Source organism: Littorina saxatilis, linkage group LG4, assembly GCF_037325665.1.
Source record: "Littorina saxatilis isolate snail1 linkage group LG4, US_GU_Lsax_2.0, whole genome shotgun sequence".
Lineage (NCBI taxonomy): Eukaryota > Metazoa > Mollusca > Gastropoda > Littorinimorpha > Littorinidae > Littorina > Littorina saxatilis.
Window position 1 is genome coordinate 45230598 of NC_090248.1, and position 15000 is coordinate 45245597.

General features: G+C 40.9%; 2 protein-coding genes across 2 annotated transcripts in view; both read right to left on the bottom strand.

Annotated features, from left to right (window-relative positions):
• LOC138964867 (glycerate kinase-like) overlaps window positions 1-15000 on the bottom strand; it is a 90935-nt gene that overhangs the window by 11781 nt on the left and 64154 nt on the right. The gene's annotated exons all lie outside the window — the stretch shown is intronic.
• Window positions 1-15000, bottom strand: part of LOC138965604 (matrilin-4-like) — an 18939-nt gene that overhangs the window by 848 nt on the left and 3091 nt on the right. Inside the window, exons 3-8 of the mRNA XM_070337784.1 lie at window positions 14547-14719; window positions 13066-13201; window positions 12228-12794; window positions 4586-4875; window positions 3605-3878; window positions 1-2930 (exon numbers count right to left, since the gene is read on the bottom strand). The exon at window positions 1-2930 is cut by the window's left edge and continues 848 nt beyond it. Of these exons, the coding sequence (XP_070193885.1) occupies window positions 2266-2930; window positions 3605-3878; window positions 4586-4875; window positions 12228-12794; window positions 13066-13201; window positions 14547-14719 (2105 nt within the window). The 3' untranslated portion in view covers window positions 1-2265. The remainder of the gene's footprint in view (window positions 2931-3604; window positions 3879-4585; window positions 4876-12227; window positions 12795-13065; window positions 13202-14546; window positions 14720-15000) is intronic.

Genomic DNA, 15000 nt, shown 5'->3' on the forward strand with positions numbered 1-15000 from the left:
ACAAAAATTGGGACCAGTCAAACACACGGTTAGGGAGTTATTGGTGGATTAAGATTCTACAAGGAATTATAGAGGGACATATTAATCAATCAATCAATCAATCAATGACGCTTATATCGCGCATATTCCGTGGGTACAGTTCTAGGCGCTCTGCAGTGATGCCGTGTGAGATGAAATTTTATACGGCCAGTAGATTGCAGCCATTTCGGCGCATATTTACCTTTCACGGCCTATTATTCCAAGTCACACGGGTATAGGTAGACAATTATTAACTGTGCCTAAGCAATTTTGCCAGGAAAGACCCTTTTGTCAATCGTGGGATCTTTAACGTGCACACCCAATGTAGTGTACACGGGGGGAGGGTTCGGACACCGAAGAGAGTCTGCACACAAAGTTGACTCTGAAATAAATTTCCGCCGAACCTGGGATCGAACTCACGCTGACAGCGGCCAACTGAATACAAATCCAGCGCGCTACCAACTGAGCTATATCCCCCGCCCGGTCAAAGGGAAATAACCTTCTCAGTTGGTGGCAGTGAGAATGGTAAGGACGGGGGTGTTTTTCCTACCTCGGAGGAATTTCTTGTTGTGTGAGTGTTCGAAGAACAAAACGTTAAAAAATTTAGCTTGTTGTACTCGATAAGTTGTATTTAATTCATTGTATGAGATATTGTTATTTGTAGTTATTTATTTGAATAAAATTGTTTGAAAAAAAGAAGAAAACAAGTCGCGTAAGGCAAAAATACAATATTTAGTCAAGTAGCTGTCGAACTCACAGAATGAAACTGAACGCAATGCAACGCAGCAAGACCGTATACTCGTGGTCCACCGCTCACGGCATAGGCAGTGAAATTGACAAGAAGAGCGCGCGAGCGGGGTAGTGGTTACGCTATGCTGCATAGCACGCTTTTCTGTACCTCTCTTCGTTTTAACTTTCTGAGCGTGTTTTTAATCCAAACATATCATATCTATATATTTTTGGAATCAGGAACCGACAAGGAATAAGATGAAAGTGTTTTTAAATTGATTTCGAAAAAAAAATTTTGATAATAATTTTTATATATTTAATTTTCAGAGCTTGTTTTTAATCCGAATATAACATATTTATATGTTTTTGGAATCAGCAAATCATGGAGAATAAGATAAACGTAAATTTGGATCGTTTTATAAATTTTTATTTTTTTTTACAATTTTCAGATTTTTAATGACCAAAGTCATTAATTAATTTTTAAGCCACCAAGCTGAAATGCAATACCGAACCCCGGGCTTCGTCGAAGATTACTTGACTAAAATTTCAACCAATTTGGTTGAAAAATGAGGGCGTGACAGTGCCGCCTCAACTTTCACGAAAAGCCGGATATGACGTCATCAAAGACATTTATCAAAAAAATGAAAAAAACGTATGGGGATATCAATCCCAGGAACTCTCATGTCAAATTTCATAAAGATCGGTCCAGTAGTTTGGTCTGAATCGCTCTACACGCACGCACACACACACATACACACACACACACACGCACATACACCACGACCCTCGTTTCGATTCCCCCTCGATGTTAAAATATTTAGTCAAAACTTGACTAAATATAAAAAAAGAAAAAAGAATATGAACCCCATTGTCTTCCTATTCGGACCCTCTAAAATGTCACTGTGGGGGTCCATGGACCCCCTACAAATTTAAAGTTCAGCGTCCAGGGACCCTCTAGGTTGGGGGTCCGTGGGGAGCCCTGATACATGCAACGGATAGACACAATTAGGGTTTCCCACTTTCCCGAAGGCAAGGTAAGGCCCAGTATGTTTACTGTACGCTGGCTACAAGGCAATTAAAATACATGTACATGTTGGGTGTTTTTTTCTCTGCAACACGTCAATTGGACGGGTGACCTATTTTAATTCTACTTCCGGTTCTAAAGGGTAGACTCCAGCCTTAAAGCCTTCATTTTTGAACGGAAGACGACAAGGACTTTTTTGAGCCAACAGTTCTTTACAAAATAAATATGTAGATACATAAATAAATAAAAAGAATAACATAACAAAAAATTGTTTCTTCCGTACATACTAGAACGACGATCTAGCTCCCCCAAGCTTCTCTCTTTTTCACATCTGAACTCAAAAATCTGAAGGTTTGCATTGTTTCAAAAAGGTTACATTTCACACACACACACACACACACACACACACACACACACACACACACACACACACACACACACACACACACTAACACTAACACTAACACTAACACACACACACACGACACACATATTTAAACTTTATCTCCTGTCTTATTAATCTCCCTCGAATCCTTTCGGTTAGCTCTTCTCCGAAGTACCACAAACGCGACACCACCAGCGATGGCTGCCACGACAAGAACTCCAACAACGGTGCCGATGACATTTGGTGAGCTGTTCTTCCAAGAACCTCCATCTTTCTCGCTGTTTACCTTGGTTTCGGCGGCCCTCTCTTCCGCCCCCGTGAATCCAGGTTGCTGTGGGGCGGAGTTGTTGCCCGTTGTTTCGTATGAGGTTCTGGTGGTTTTGTCGTCTGCCAAGTCAAATGACTGGAACTTTGATGTGTTTTCTGGCTCTTCTGCTGTCGTTGTATGAGAGTTTTCGTTGTGAGAAATGGCTTTGGTGGTTGATTTTGTGGGGGGTTTCGGGTCAGAATCAACTGCAGTGAATTCTTCTTCCAAAGTGAAGTTTTCTTCGTATGTCTCAGTCGTTTGAAGCGTTGGAATCAGATCTTCTTCCGCAGTAAAAATTGATGACGAGAGCGGGTTCCGGAGGGATTTGATGACGTTGTCTGACGTTGATGGTGGTGACGGGATCGGCTCAAAAGATGAAGAAATAACTTCTCCGGAACCGAAATCATTTGTTGATTCTGAAACATCTGTGATGGTTTCTGGTGCAGCTGTTGTTGGCTCTGGGCGCTCTGCACAAAAATTATGATAAATTAATAATAATAGCAATATAATGATATTATATTTCACAAAGTATTTCATAGTTGAAAGCTTTACAATATTAAAAAATAGTAGGCAAAATACAAAACGAAAATAAACAATTGTGCATGCGAAACCAGTATAAAACTATAATGTCTACTGCGCTACAAAACCAATACTAAAAGAATGTGCCGCTGATTTGTAGGCTGCAGCGTGTGTATCAACAAACTTAATCAGCCGCTTCCCACGCATAGCAAACAACATTAGGCGCTTCGCATGCAAAGAAAACAACATTAGACGCTTCACACGCATTGCAAACAATATTAGACGCTTCCCACGCATAGCAAACAACATTAGACGCTTCCCACGCATAACAAACAATATTAGATGCTTCCCACGCATAGCAAACAACATTAGGCGCTTCGCATGCAAAGAAAACAACATCAGACGCTTCACACGCATTGCAAACAATATTAGACGCTTCCCACGCATAGCAAACAACATTAGACGCTTCACACGCATATCAAACAACATTATACGCTTCACACGCGTAGCAAATTAATAGCATTAGACGCTTCACACGCATAGCAAACGACAGATGTTTGTAAGTCTTAAAAGGTTGCTTCCACTGTAACACAACAACAACAACAACACAACAACAACTCACCTTCGCAAGAAGCATTCAAAATCTGCTGCATCGTCTCTACGCCGAGATCGTCGAAGCTAGACACGCCGACCGTGGTGTCCCCTTTGCGCATCATTCCCTCCCGCTCCCGCTCGAGGTCGCCACTGTCGCGCGCAGCGATGTACAGCCAGACGATGCGCACTTGCGCGTCCCGAAGATTCTGGGACTCCCGTCTGGTCTTCCTGGAGCTGCTGCTGACCCCGTCTGTGATGACCACCACCACCGAGCGGGCGTCCGGTCTGGCATGTTTCATCACCTACACAATGCAAGCAAAATTCGTTTCATACATTTTTTAGTTTTTTTGTGTGTTTGTGCGTACATCATGTACATGACTTTGTATTTGTATATTGATTTGTTTGTTTTTTAAATGTGTAAGGCGCTTAGAACAAGATTAGGATTTGCTCCATATAAATGCCCTTATTATTATTATTATCATGATTACTTCATCCTCCAATTGGTGGGAGATTCGGGGGGAAATTAGCAAGACTTAAAAAGACAGAAAGCGTTTCCTAGAGGGACCCTATGAGCTCAACGGTTGCTACAATCAAAGGTCAGGGTCCTGGGCCGAGGTGCACGAAGAAAAAACTGGGTGCCACCCTAATGGATGGTTCGCAGCCGCTGGGTCGGATTGGTTGAAATTGAGATTTCTTGTGATTTCAACCAATCAGACCCCGTGGCTTGTTCCCCCCAAGTTGGGTGGCACCCCGTTTTGCTTCGTGCACCTCACCCCTGATTCTCACAATGATTGTCTTCGACTCGAGTCTTATCGACAAGTCAATGCTTTGCTTAGCTAAAAAAATAAAAATAAAAAAATAAAAAAATGTATTGTCTCATTGTTATTTCTATATCTGTCCACTATAAAGACCACTGCTTCGATCGACCTTTGAGTAAATGTTTTGTGTTGTCTTTGATTAAAGTTTCTCAACCTAACATTTCTTCGCTGCTTTCATTGCTGATTCTCACCTTTTTCCCGACGACACCCAACGCCTGCGCGGTGTTCGTTCCGCCGACGACGTATTCCATTCCGTCAACGGCGTCAGTCACCGCTTTGACGTCAGAGGACTCGGCTAGTCCAAATATGACGTCAGCAACCGTTCCAAAGCGCACGAGGGCCACTCGGATCTTATCCTGACCGATGGGCAGTTGTCGGACAGTGTCGGTAATGAAATCCTTGGCCTGTTGAAAGTTTGTCTCATTTACACTAAAGGAAGCATCTTGGACAAAGATCAGTTCCAGTTTTTGGCCTTTGCAGTCTGAAAGGAAAAGGAGGGAAAAGGTTAAGTTGTTGTTGATATATTTGTCAATGTCAAAACGAAACAGCATTTTTTTTATTAAAAAGAAATAAAGAAAAGAATTATTAAATATTGTGCTTTGTGAGACAGTTTCTTTCTTCTTTTTACACTTAGTCAAGTTTTGACCAAATGTTTTAACATAGGCTGGGAATCGAGACGAGGGTTGTGGTGTATGTGGGTGTGTACGCTTGTGTGTGTGTGTGTGTGAATAGAACGATTCCGACAAAACAACTGGACTGATTTTCATGAAACTTCACACGAGAGTTTCTGGGTACGATATCCGATATTTTTTAATTTTTCGATAAATGTCTTTGATTACGTCATATCCGGCTTTTAGTGAAAGTTGAGGCAGCACTGTCACGCCCTCATTTGTTGACCAAATTGATTGACATTATGGTCAAGCAATTTTCGACGAAGTCCGGACTTTGGTATTGCATTTCAGCTTGGAGGCTTAAAAATGAATTAATGAGTTTGGTCATTAAATATCTAAAAATTGTAATTAAAATATGTTTTTATAAAACGATCTAAAAATAATATCATCTTATTCTTCTTCATTTCCTGATTCCAAAAAGATATAAATATGTTATGTTTGGATTAAAATCAAGCTATAACAAGTCGTGTGCAAGGCGAAATTACTACATTTAGTCAAGCTGTGGAACTCACAGAATGAAACTGAACGCACTGCATTTTTTCACAATGACCGTAGTCCGCCGCTAGTGCAAAAGACAGTGAAATTAACGAGCCTGTTTAGCGCGGTAGCGGTTGCGCTGTGCTGCATAGCACGCTTTACTGTACCTCTCTTCGTTTTAACTTTCTGAGCGTGTTTTTAATCCAAACATATCATATCTATATGTTTTTGGAATCAGGAACCGACAAGAAATAAGATGAAATTGTTTTTAAATCGATATAGGAAATTGTATTTTAATCATAATTTTCATATTTTTAATTTTCAGAGCTTGTTTTTAATCCGAATATAACATATTTATATATGTGTGTCTGTGTGTGTGTGTGTGTGTGTGTGTAGAGCGATTCAGAGAAAACTACTGGACCGATCTTTATGAAACTTGACATGAGAGATCCTAAATATGGTATCTCGAGATATTGTTTTCATTTTTTTTATAACTGTCTTTGATGACGTCATATCCGGCATTTTGTAAAAGTTGAGGCGGCACTGTCACACCCTCATTTTTCAATAAAATTGATTGAAATTTTGGCCAAGCAATCTTCGAGGAAGGCCGGACTTTGGTATTGCATTTCAGCTTGGAGGCTTAAAAATTAATTAATGAATTTGGTCATTAAAAATCTGAAAATTTTAATTAACATTATTATGAGTTATTTCTAATAATTAATATGCTGACTGTTAGCAAATGATAACAGACATGTCGAGAAAAAAGATATCAAGCATGAGCCTTTTAGGCGAATGCTGATATCGTTTGTGAGACATGTCTGTTATCATTTGCTAACAGTCAGCATATTAGAAATAACGGTTTTATTACCGTTTAATTCGAACAAAAGAAATTTCGAAGCGACCCCGCAATGGGAACTGGAGCGCTCCTACCTGATTATGCCTGTCAGTCAAAGAATTCTGGTGACCTGGGTCAGCCAATCAGAGTAACGCACCTTACGTGATGAATATTCACAGGTCAAATGCGTTTGACACACAACAAACCATGTTGAACATGCGTTTCGGTTGCTTCGCTTTTTCTTGTTGAACAGAGAGCGACAGATTTAGAACCGACTCCAGACGGATGGGAAATGACGTAAAGATACATTTGACGTAAAGCGAGTGACCCAATTTCACTTGATTTTCCGAACTTTGATAATTTAGATTTCAAGTGAGCGAGTCGGCATTGCACACTCAGAGGATGGGCGGTGCCTCGCTGTTCCGTAAAGCACCCACCGACAAAACTCGCTTTTCGGTATTTTTTTTTAGATAAAGAGAGTATTATCTGACAGCATTTGAAGTGTCATTCTTTAGAATAAATCACACTGATATTGCTGATTTACATGTTTACTTTGTCTTGTTCATTTTTAGCTTGATAAACAAAAAAGGTCCCTGCCTGAACGTTATAACATTTAGAGGGTCACCTAGAATCCGTCCTGATTCAGTCAAAAAACCATATGGGGCACTGAATTGGTAATAATTTTTTATAAGACGATCTAAAATTACGTTTATCGTATTCTTGATCATTTCCTGATTCCAAAAAGATATAAATATGTTATGTTTGGATTAAAATCAAGCTATGAAAATTAAAAATATGAAAATGATGATTAAAATTAAATTTTCGAAATCGATTTAAAAACAATTTCATTTTATTCCTTGTCGGTTTCTGATTTCAAAAACATATATATGTTATGTTTGGATTACAAACAAGCTCAGAAAGTTAAACAGAATAGAGGTACAGAAAAGCGTGCTATTCTCCTCAGCGCAACCGCTACCGCGCTTTTCTGGATTGTTAATTTCACTGCCTTTGCGACGAGCGGTGGACAGACGATGCTACGAGTGAACAGTCTTGCGGAAAAAATGCAATGCGTTTAGTTTCATTCTGTGAGTTCGACTGAGCTTCACTAAATGTTGTATTTTCGCCTTACGCGACTTGTTGTTTTGTATGCTTGCTCGTTTGGGTTTTTTGCTTGTTGTTTTGTGTTTTGTTTTTAATTAAGCGTCCTGCATTTATTCATTATTACGGGCATGTTTAAACACATAGGTTACATTAACAATAACAATTTTCTAATTGACAGTTAAATATTCATTTGTTGGCGCTGGACACCAAGTAACCCCACATTCGTTCTAGAAAAGTTCTGCACAGAGACAAAAAGACTTCTCAAAAGACAACAACAAAAAATAAAGCTTAACGAAAAATAAGTATATATTTTAGTTTCTTGAGACATGTTATGTTAAAAATAAAGATACACATTTATATCAAGTTAAGCAAGAGACACAAAATGTAACATGCAGTCTCCTTATTTAAAACACATTTTGAAAAAGACGAGTTCCTTCGGAGAGAAAATTGCCATGACTTTCCTCTATTATTTGATTGAAGGAAACAAAATGAGAGTACAATATAAAACCCATTAGGTAACTAGAAAAGACAGAATTTGAAGATGAGAAACGGACAACCCGACCCAATGTGTGAGGTCTTTATTAGAATTGTAAAGCGCTTGGAGCTGCGAATCGGGATTTGCGCTGTAGAAAAGTTATTTATTTGTATTACTCCAAGAGTGCGCTAACAGTTTTAGCGCATCACCATTAGCCAATCAACTGGTTCACATCAGTCATGTGACACCAGTACTTACTGACAATTATTATTACACCCCCGGTATAGAGGTGTGTATAGGTTTCACTCGATGTGTTTGTTTGTTTGTTTGTTTGTGTGTTTGTGTGTTTGTGTTCGCATATAGATCTCAAGAATGAACGGACCGATCGTCACCAAACTTGGTGAACAGGTTCTATACATTCCTGAGACGGTCCTTACAAAAATTGGGACCAGTCAAACACACGGTTAGGGAGTTATTGGTGGATTAAGATTAAGAGTGACATATTAATGGTCAAAGGGAAATAACCTTCTCAGTTGGTGGCAGTGAGAATGGTTATTTCCCTTTGACCAACGGGGGTGTTTTTCCTACCTCGACGTACCCTTTCGCAATGGACCCTGTGTTTACGCGAATAAACATTCTCTCTGTCTCTGTCTCTGTCTCTGTCTCTCTCTCTCTCTCTCTCTCTCTCTCTCTCTCTCTCTCTCTCTCTCTCTCTCTCTCTCTCTCTCTCTCTCTCTCCGCATGTAATAAAGTTCTGAGTTCTCTGACGGGGGTGTTTTTCCTACCTCGGAGGAATTTCTTGTTATTATTATTATTATTACTATTATCATTATTAAATATTATTATCAACAAAAACAGATTAGGTTGTGTGGGTTTGACTCCTTAAAGGCACATTCCTTCCCGTGCTGACGGTGCGGATCACCATTTCAGATGTGGCCAGGATGGCTACGTGGAATAAGGCCTTCTCTCCGCTTGGACATATGCCGTGAATCAAAAGCCTGGCTGCTTTCCATGTAGAGGTTGTTTTTGTTTTATCCTTTCTTATATGACACAGGGGTGGGACTCTCTTGTGATGAAAAACGAGGAAATCCCTTTTTTAATGGTACATTAAAATCTGTGCAATCTGGTGCATTCTGAGACTAAAATTCAACTCGTTTGGATCAGGTACAAAAAAATTCTCCTCACTTGACTCCACAAAACTTGACTAAGTGTAAAAAGAGCAGAACTGTTTTCACGGAATGGAGTGTGCCTTTAACGGGATTGTCTTTTTTACCCTACAGCGTTTGCGGTATTTTCGCGATGAATTCAAATTAAGATAGAATTCCAAAAGACAACGTGTTGGGGCCCGAGCGAACAAAGGATTATGCAAAACGTGTCTGGTGGGTGTTTTTTCTTTCTCTGTTTTCTTCTTTTGTGTGTGCTTAGGGCATTGTTAAAGCACTAGACGTTTAAAAAGAGAATTCGCCGGAATTTCCAGATTGCGTTCACAAAAAAAACGTGTGTTTTTTTACAGACTTGTCTATAATTTAAGAAAATCTTATAACTACTAATATTACATCGTAACCTGGAAATGCCCCACCTGTTTCGAAAAAAAATAATTTCAAAGAGTATCAAACGCTATACACTTTACTCACCGAAAAAGTCTGTTCCTTGTGATTTAGCAGGTGCAATAGCGAAGATCGCGCAGAGGAGACACACAAACTTTACCATTCCCATGGCTTTTTTTCACAATCAGTGAAGTAGAAGTTTAAAAAATGTGTTTCAAACAGTTCGTCACAATCAGCAACTTCAATGCAGGTGACCAGTCAGCAAGAATCAAGTACTGAAGGACCAAACGCACACCAGTTGTTTAATTGTACTTTCTTCAAATTCTTATTTGCCTAGAAGTATCTCTGTTGCTTCTTCAACACTTTGCTAGCACAATGTAATCTTGCTTACAGCAGCTTCAGTACGAGTAATTTCAACTCGAAGGAAATAATCCAAAAAAATAAAGTAAACGCGATTTCAGATTATTCGCACACGCACCGCGAAGCTGCTCAAATCTGTGTGACTAAAACTTACTGTCAGCTCCGACCTAAATGTATCTGGTCACACGCGAACACAACGGTTCTGTGTTTTCACAGAAATGCACTTGTGCAACATCTGTCAAAACAGGAAGTCTCCAAGCTGTGACACGCGACAAGAGGTGCCTATGACGTTACTGGTGTCAGGTTGGAATCCGTTTCTTCAAGTGTCTGACGATATAATATGATCCGTCTGAAATTACGGAATAGGACTGCGTAGATGTCTTTCAAGTAAATTAATTTCTCTTAGTCGCATCTACCGCAGTAGTATGACTTTTATCGAAGTTGGAATCTGCTGCTACAGATGTCTTCAAATGTCGATATCTTCCGTTTGAAGTTGATGTAAACTTGCGCTGGTCAACCGTAAACTAATTTTTGCTTTCAGAGCAATAATTTGTTGACTACCACAAAAGCAGAACTGTGGTCTCAGGTGTGAACGTCTTTCTTTAAATATCTGTCGATACCATCTGTTTTCAGTTACGGTGTGGAGTTTTATTCTATCCACTGAAAACGTGTACATTCGGGGTTTTTTTCTTGTCGCGTATAAACATTTCTAGTTCACCAAGATAGTGGGCAGGTGGTTCGTTCGTAATTTCCGTCAACGCAAGTGCTAAAAATACAATCAACATCTGTACAGTTGTTGACCAGGAAATTTACGATTGAAGAAAACTGTCTCGTGCGAACGAATTGTTCTGTGATGAAGTCCCAGAGTGACGCACGAATCCAAACGTCATGTCCAATTTAGTGATTCTCCCTTTGTACGTTAATACAGCTACAGATCTATCGAAATATTCTCATTGACCATAAAACCTGTCACTCAAACGTGGAAAACTCAAACACATACGAAGACATGTTTCGTCTTTACGCGAGTTTCTACGCCTTTGGGGAACAAAGCAGTGCCCCACTGAGGAATAACTTATACAACCCCGTAAAATACATTTATTAGAATAATGAATTGCAGATGACCACAATAAGGTGTGACTATGTCAGTCGGTTATCGGTCTTAATTCGACCAATGAGACTGAAGCAAGGGCATTAAGATAAACTCCAGGTGGTCATTTATTGCAAATTTGTTTCGTGTACAAGTTGTGAATGAAGAGGGGAGGGTGGGGGGGGGGAGGGGTAGGAGTCCCACGAAGACCAGATGGGTTTTTTCACAGCGTAGGCGTAGATGTGTGGTATGAACCAATTAATAACTGACCATGAAGACCAAAATAACTTCGGTCAAACTTACGTACGTACATTTTGTGTATGTTTCAGACGAAATTACCAGTTGTGGCACAATTGAATCTTGGAGAGAAAAAAAACACATTTACTGTTTTAGGCCTACGATGAACACGACAAACGGACAATGCAATAAGTGACTTTTATTGTTGACTCAACTATCATGTCATACCCTGAACCGGATATAACAAAAATGCGGGGGGGGGGGGGGGGTCCTCCAGGAAACACAGGTAAGCCTGCGTAGTAACTACGGTCAGAATAAAGCGCGAATGGTTTATCAGATTACTCTTCGTAGTTGTTGACTATGACTCGAAATACTGGAATCATCAGAAGATTGACACATTTTTGGCATCTTATGTTCGCGAAAAATACGGGTGGGGAGCCTGAGCAAGTAAAATTATATACGATCAGAACAAAGCGCAAATTGTGTATGACATCGTTCTCCGTACTTGGTCGTTGACTGCGATTCAGTTCGCTGTAATCACCGAAATCACGTCAAATGTTTCTCGTTGTCTAAATCGTACCGTGTCCTGTACCATCGTCGTCAGTGCTTGGTCGGGCTGACACGGATCCTCTGCCACTTCAGTGGTTATACAGACCTCCAAAAATCTGACAAAATCAGGTCTTAAAAAGGAGGGAGTCTTAAAATGGGGGTAAATGAACAGAGGTTATGAACAGAAAGTATAAGAAAACAAGGTATTAAAAGGGAGGAGGTCTTAAATTGGGGGGTCTTAAAGGGAGGGGGGGAGGGAGGTTCACTATATTGTTATCTTAATCGTATCTTGTCCAAGCTCCCCCCCTCCACCCCCACCACCACCCCAACCCAAAATCCACACCACACAACAACCCCACACCCAAAAGTATTCTCTCATGCAACTCTAGTCAAATCGTGAAATAAAACCAGTGTCTGGGAATATAAGACTAGACAGAGGAAATACAGTAATACAAGTTTCTCTCTATGAACCTTACACAAAAACAATAACTCACTTTTTAAGTCGCTCTCATCCCTTCTAACTGTGTGTGTTGACAACGTATCCGCCGTCGATGTCATCTTAGTAACCGTCGTTACTTTTGACGATGATGTTTTCAAGAGCGACGACGACGATAATGGGGAAGAGGAGGAAGAGAGAAAGGGGGATTCGTGTGGAGCTGATTCCCTTGGAGATGACGACGGCGTTGTTTTTGACGGAGAGAAGGTAGACGACGATGACGACGACGAAGAGAAGGTCATTGAAGAAAGTGCAGTTGTCGATGAAGCCGTAATGGGTGAGAAGGTAGACGACGGCAACCACGACCACGACAACGAGGAAGGCAAGATCCTTGAAGAGGATGCAGTTGAGGATGAAACTGCGGCGGATGAGAATAAAGATGATTCATTTGCAAGTGACACCTTTTTCTGTGTTGTCGATTCTGGCGTTGCTGAAGAAGATTCATAGCTTGTGTGCAATGTCGTCGTCGTCGTCGCTGTTGTGATCGTTGATAATGGTGTTGATGCGTTTGATGAAAAGACACCAGCCTGCTGTACTTCCATCTTGTCTGCAGCTTTTTTGGCGACTAAAAATAAAATTACAAATTGGTAAAATTGACGAGGGTTGGACTTGTCTTTGTTGTAAGGTTACTTTCACACGCATGCGCACGCGGGCGCACACACACACACACACACACTCACACACACACACACACACACACACACACACAAGCACACACACACACACACACACACACACACACACACACACACACACACACACACGTCTCATCTTTGCATATCCATCATTCTGGCAAAAAACATTCTCAGAAACAATTAAACTTCACGCAACCTTACCTGTACACACATTGCCTCTGATGTCATCCACAGCGTCATGAAGGCCAGCCGCGTTCTTGATGACGCGTATTACACCTGACGTCATCGCCTGCAGTTCTGACATCAGCACGTTCTGGCCTATGCCCAGTGCCACTACCTATAATGTACGTCACGTAGGATAAAATATTGATTCATAATAATATGGTTAATAAAGCTTGGGCAAAGCAATAGAACCATGTTTGGAAGGAAAAACAGACAAGTCGCGTAAGGCGAAAATACAACATTTAGTCAAGTAGCTGTCGAACTCACAGAATGAAACTGAACGCAATGCCATTTTTCAGCAAGACCGTATACTCGTAGCATCGTCAGTCCACCGCTCATGGCAAAGGCAGTGAAATTGACAAGAAGAGCGGGGTAGTAGTAGTTGCGCTAAGAAGGATAGCACGCTTTTCTGTACCTCTCTTTGTTTTAACTTTCTGAGCGTGTTTTTAATCCAAACATATCATATCTATATGTTTTTGGAATCAGGAACCGACAAGGAATAAGATGAAAGTGTTTTTAAATTGATTTCGACAATTTAATTTTGATAATAATTTTTATATATATTTAATTTTCAGAGCTTGTTTTTAATCCAAATATAACATATTTATATGTTTTTGGAATCAGAAAATGATGGAGAATAAGATGAACGTAAATTTGGATCGTTTTATAAATTTTTATTTTTTTTTACAATTTTCAGATTTTTAATGACCAAAGTCATTAATTAATTTTTAAGCCACCAAGCTGAAATGCAATACCGAAGTCCGGGCTTCGTCGAAGATTACTTGACCAAAATTTCAACCAATTTGGTTGAAAAATGAGGGCGTGACAGTGCCGCCTCAACTTTCACGAAAAGCCGGATATGACGTCATCAAAGACATTTATCAAAAAAATGAAAAAAACGTTCGGGGATTTCATACCCAGGAACTCTCATGTCAAATTTCATAAAGATCGGTCCAGTAGTTTAGTCTGAATCGCTCTACACACACACACACACACACACACACACACACACACACACACAGACACACACACGCACATACACCACGACCCTCGTCTCGATTCCCCCCTCTACGTTAAAACATTTAGTCAAAACTTGACTAAATGTAAAAAGGAAGGAATGGTTGTTTTGTTTGTTTGTTTGTTTGCTTAACGCCCAGCCGACAACGAAGAGCCATATCAGGGCGGTGCTGCTTTGACATATAACGTGCGCCACACACAAGACAGAAGTCGCAGCACAGTCACATTATTCTGACACCGGACCAACCAGTCCTAGCACTAACCCCATAATGCCAGACGCCAGGCGGAGCAGCCACTAGATTGCCAATTTTAAAGTCTTAGGTATGACCCGGCCGGGGTTCGAACCCACGACCTCCCGATCACGGGGCGGACGCCTTACCACTAGGCCAACCGTGCCGGTAGGAATGGTTGTGATAAGGTCGTAAGTCTCGTGTCTACTGTACCTCAGTCCCCTGATCTCGGAGCATCTCGGCCTGCACAGCGGTCTTGTCGGGGTACCAGGACTTTCCGTCAGTCAGAACCAGCACCACGTCGGGAACGCCCGGTCTGTTGCCTCTGTCTGCCCTCAGTACCTCAGTGCGTGCCACCTCCAGAGCCCCGTACGTGTTAGTTCCCCCTACGAGAAAGGTACATGTAAAAGGTAAATGTAAAGGTAGTCCCATTACTTTTCCCAATCGTATAAAACAATTCATGTCCAATATAGGCATTTAAGACCTGACGGACAGTAAACCCCCCCAAATTCAGTCAGTCAGTCCCATTACCATTTTATGGTCGTAGGGGAGCGAGATGCTAGAGATCTCAACTAGGCCTACTCTCCGGCCATCTCTATGAGGGAGGTGCCCACTCCTCTCCCTCGCTGCCTTCGCCTTCCCCGGCCCTAAATAGGGTCAGGTTTCG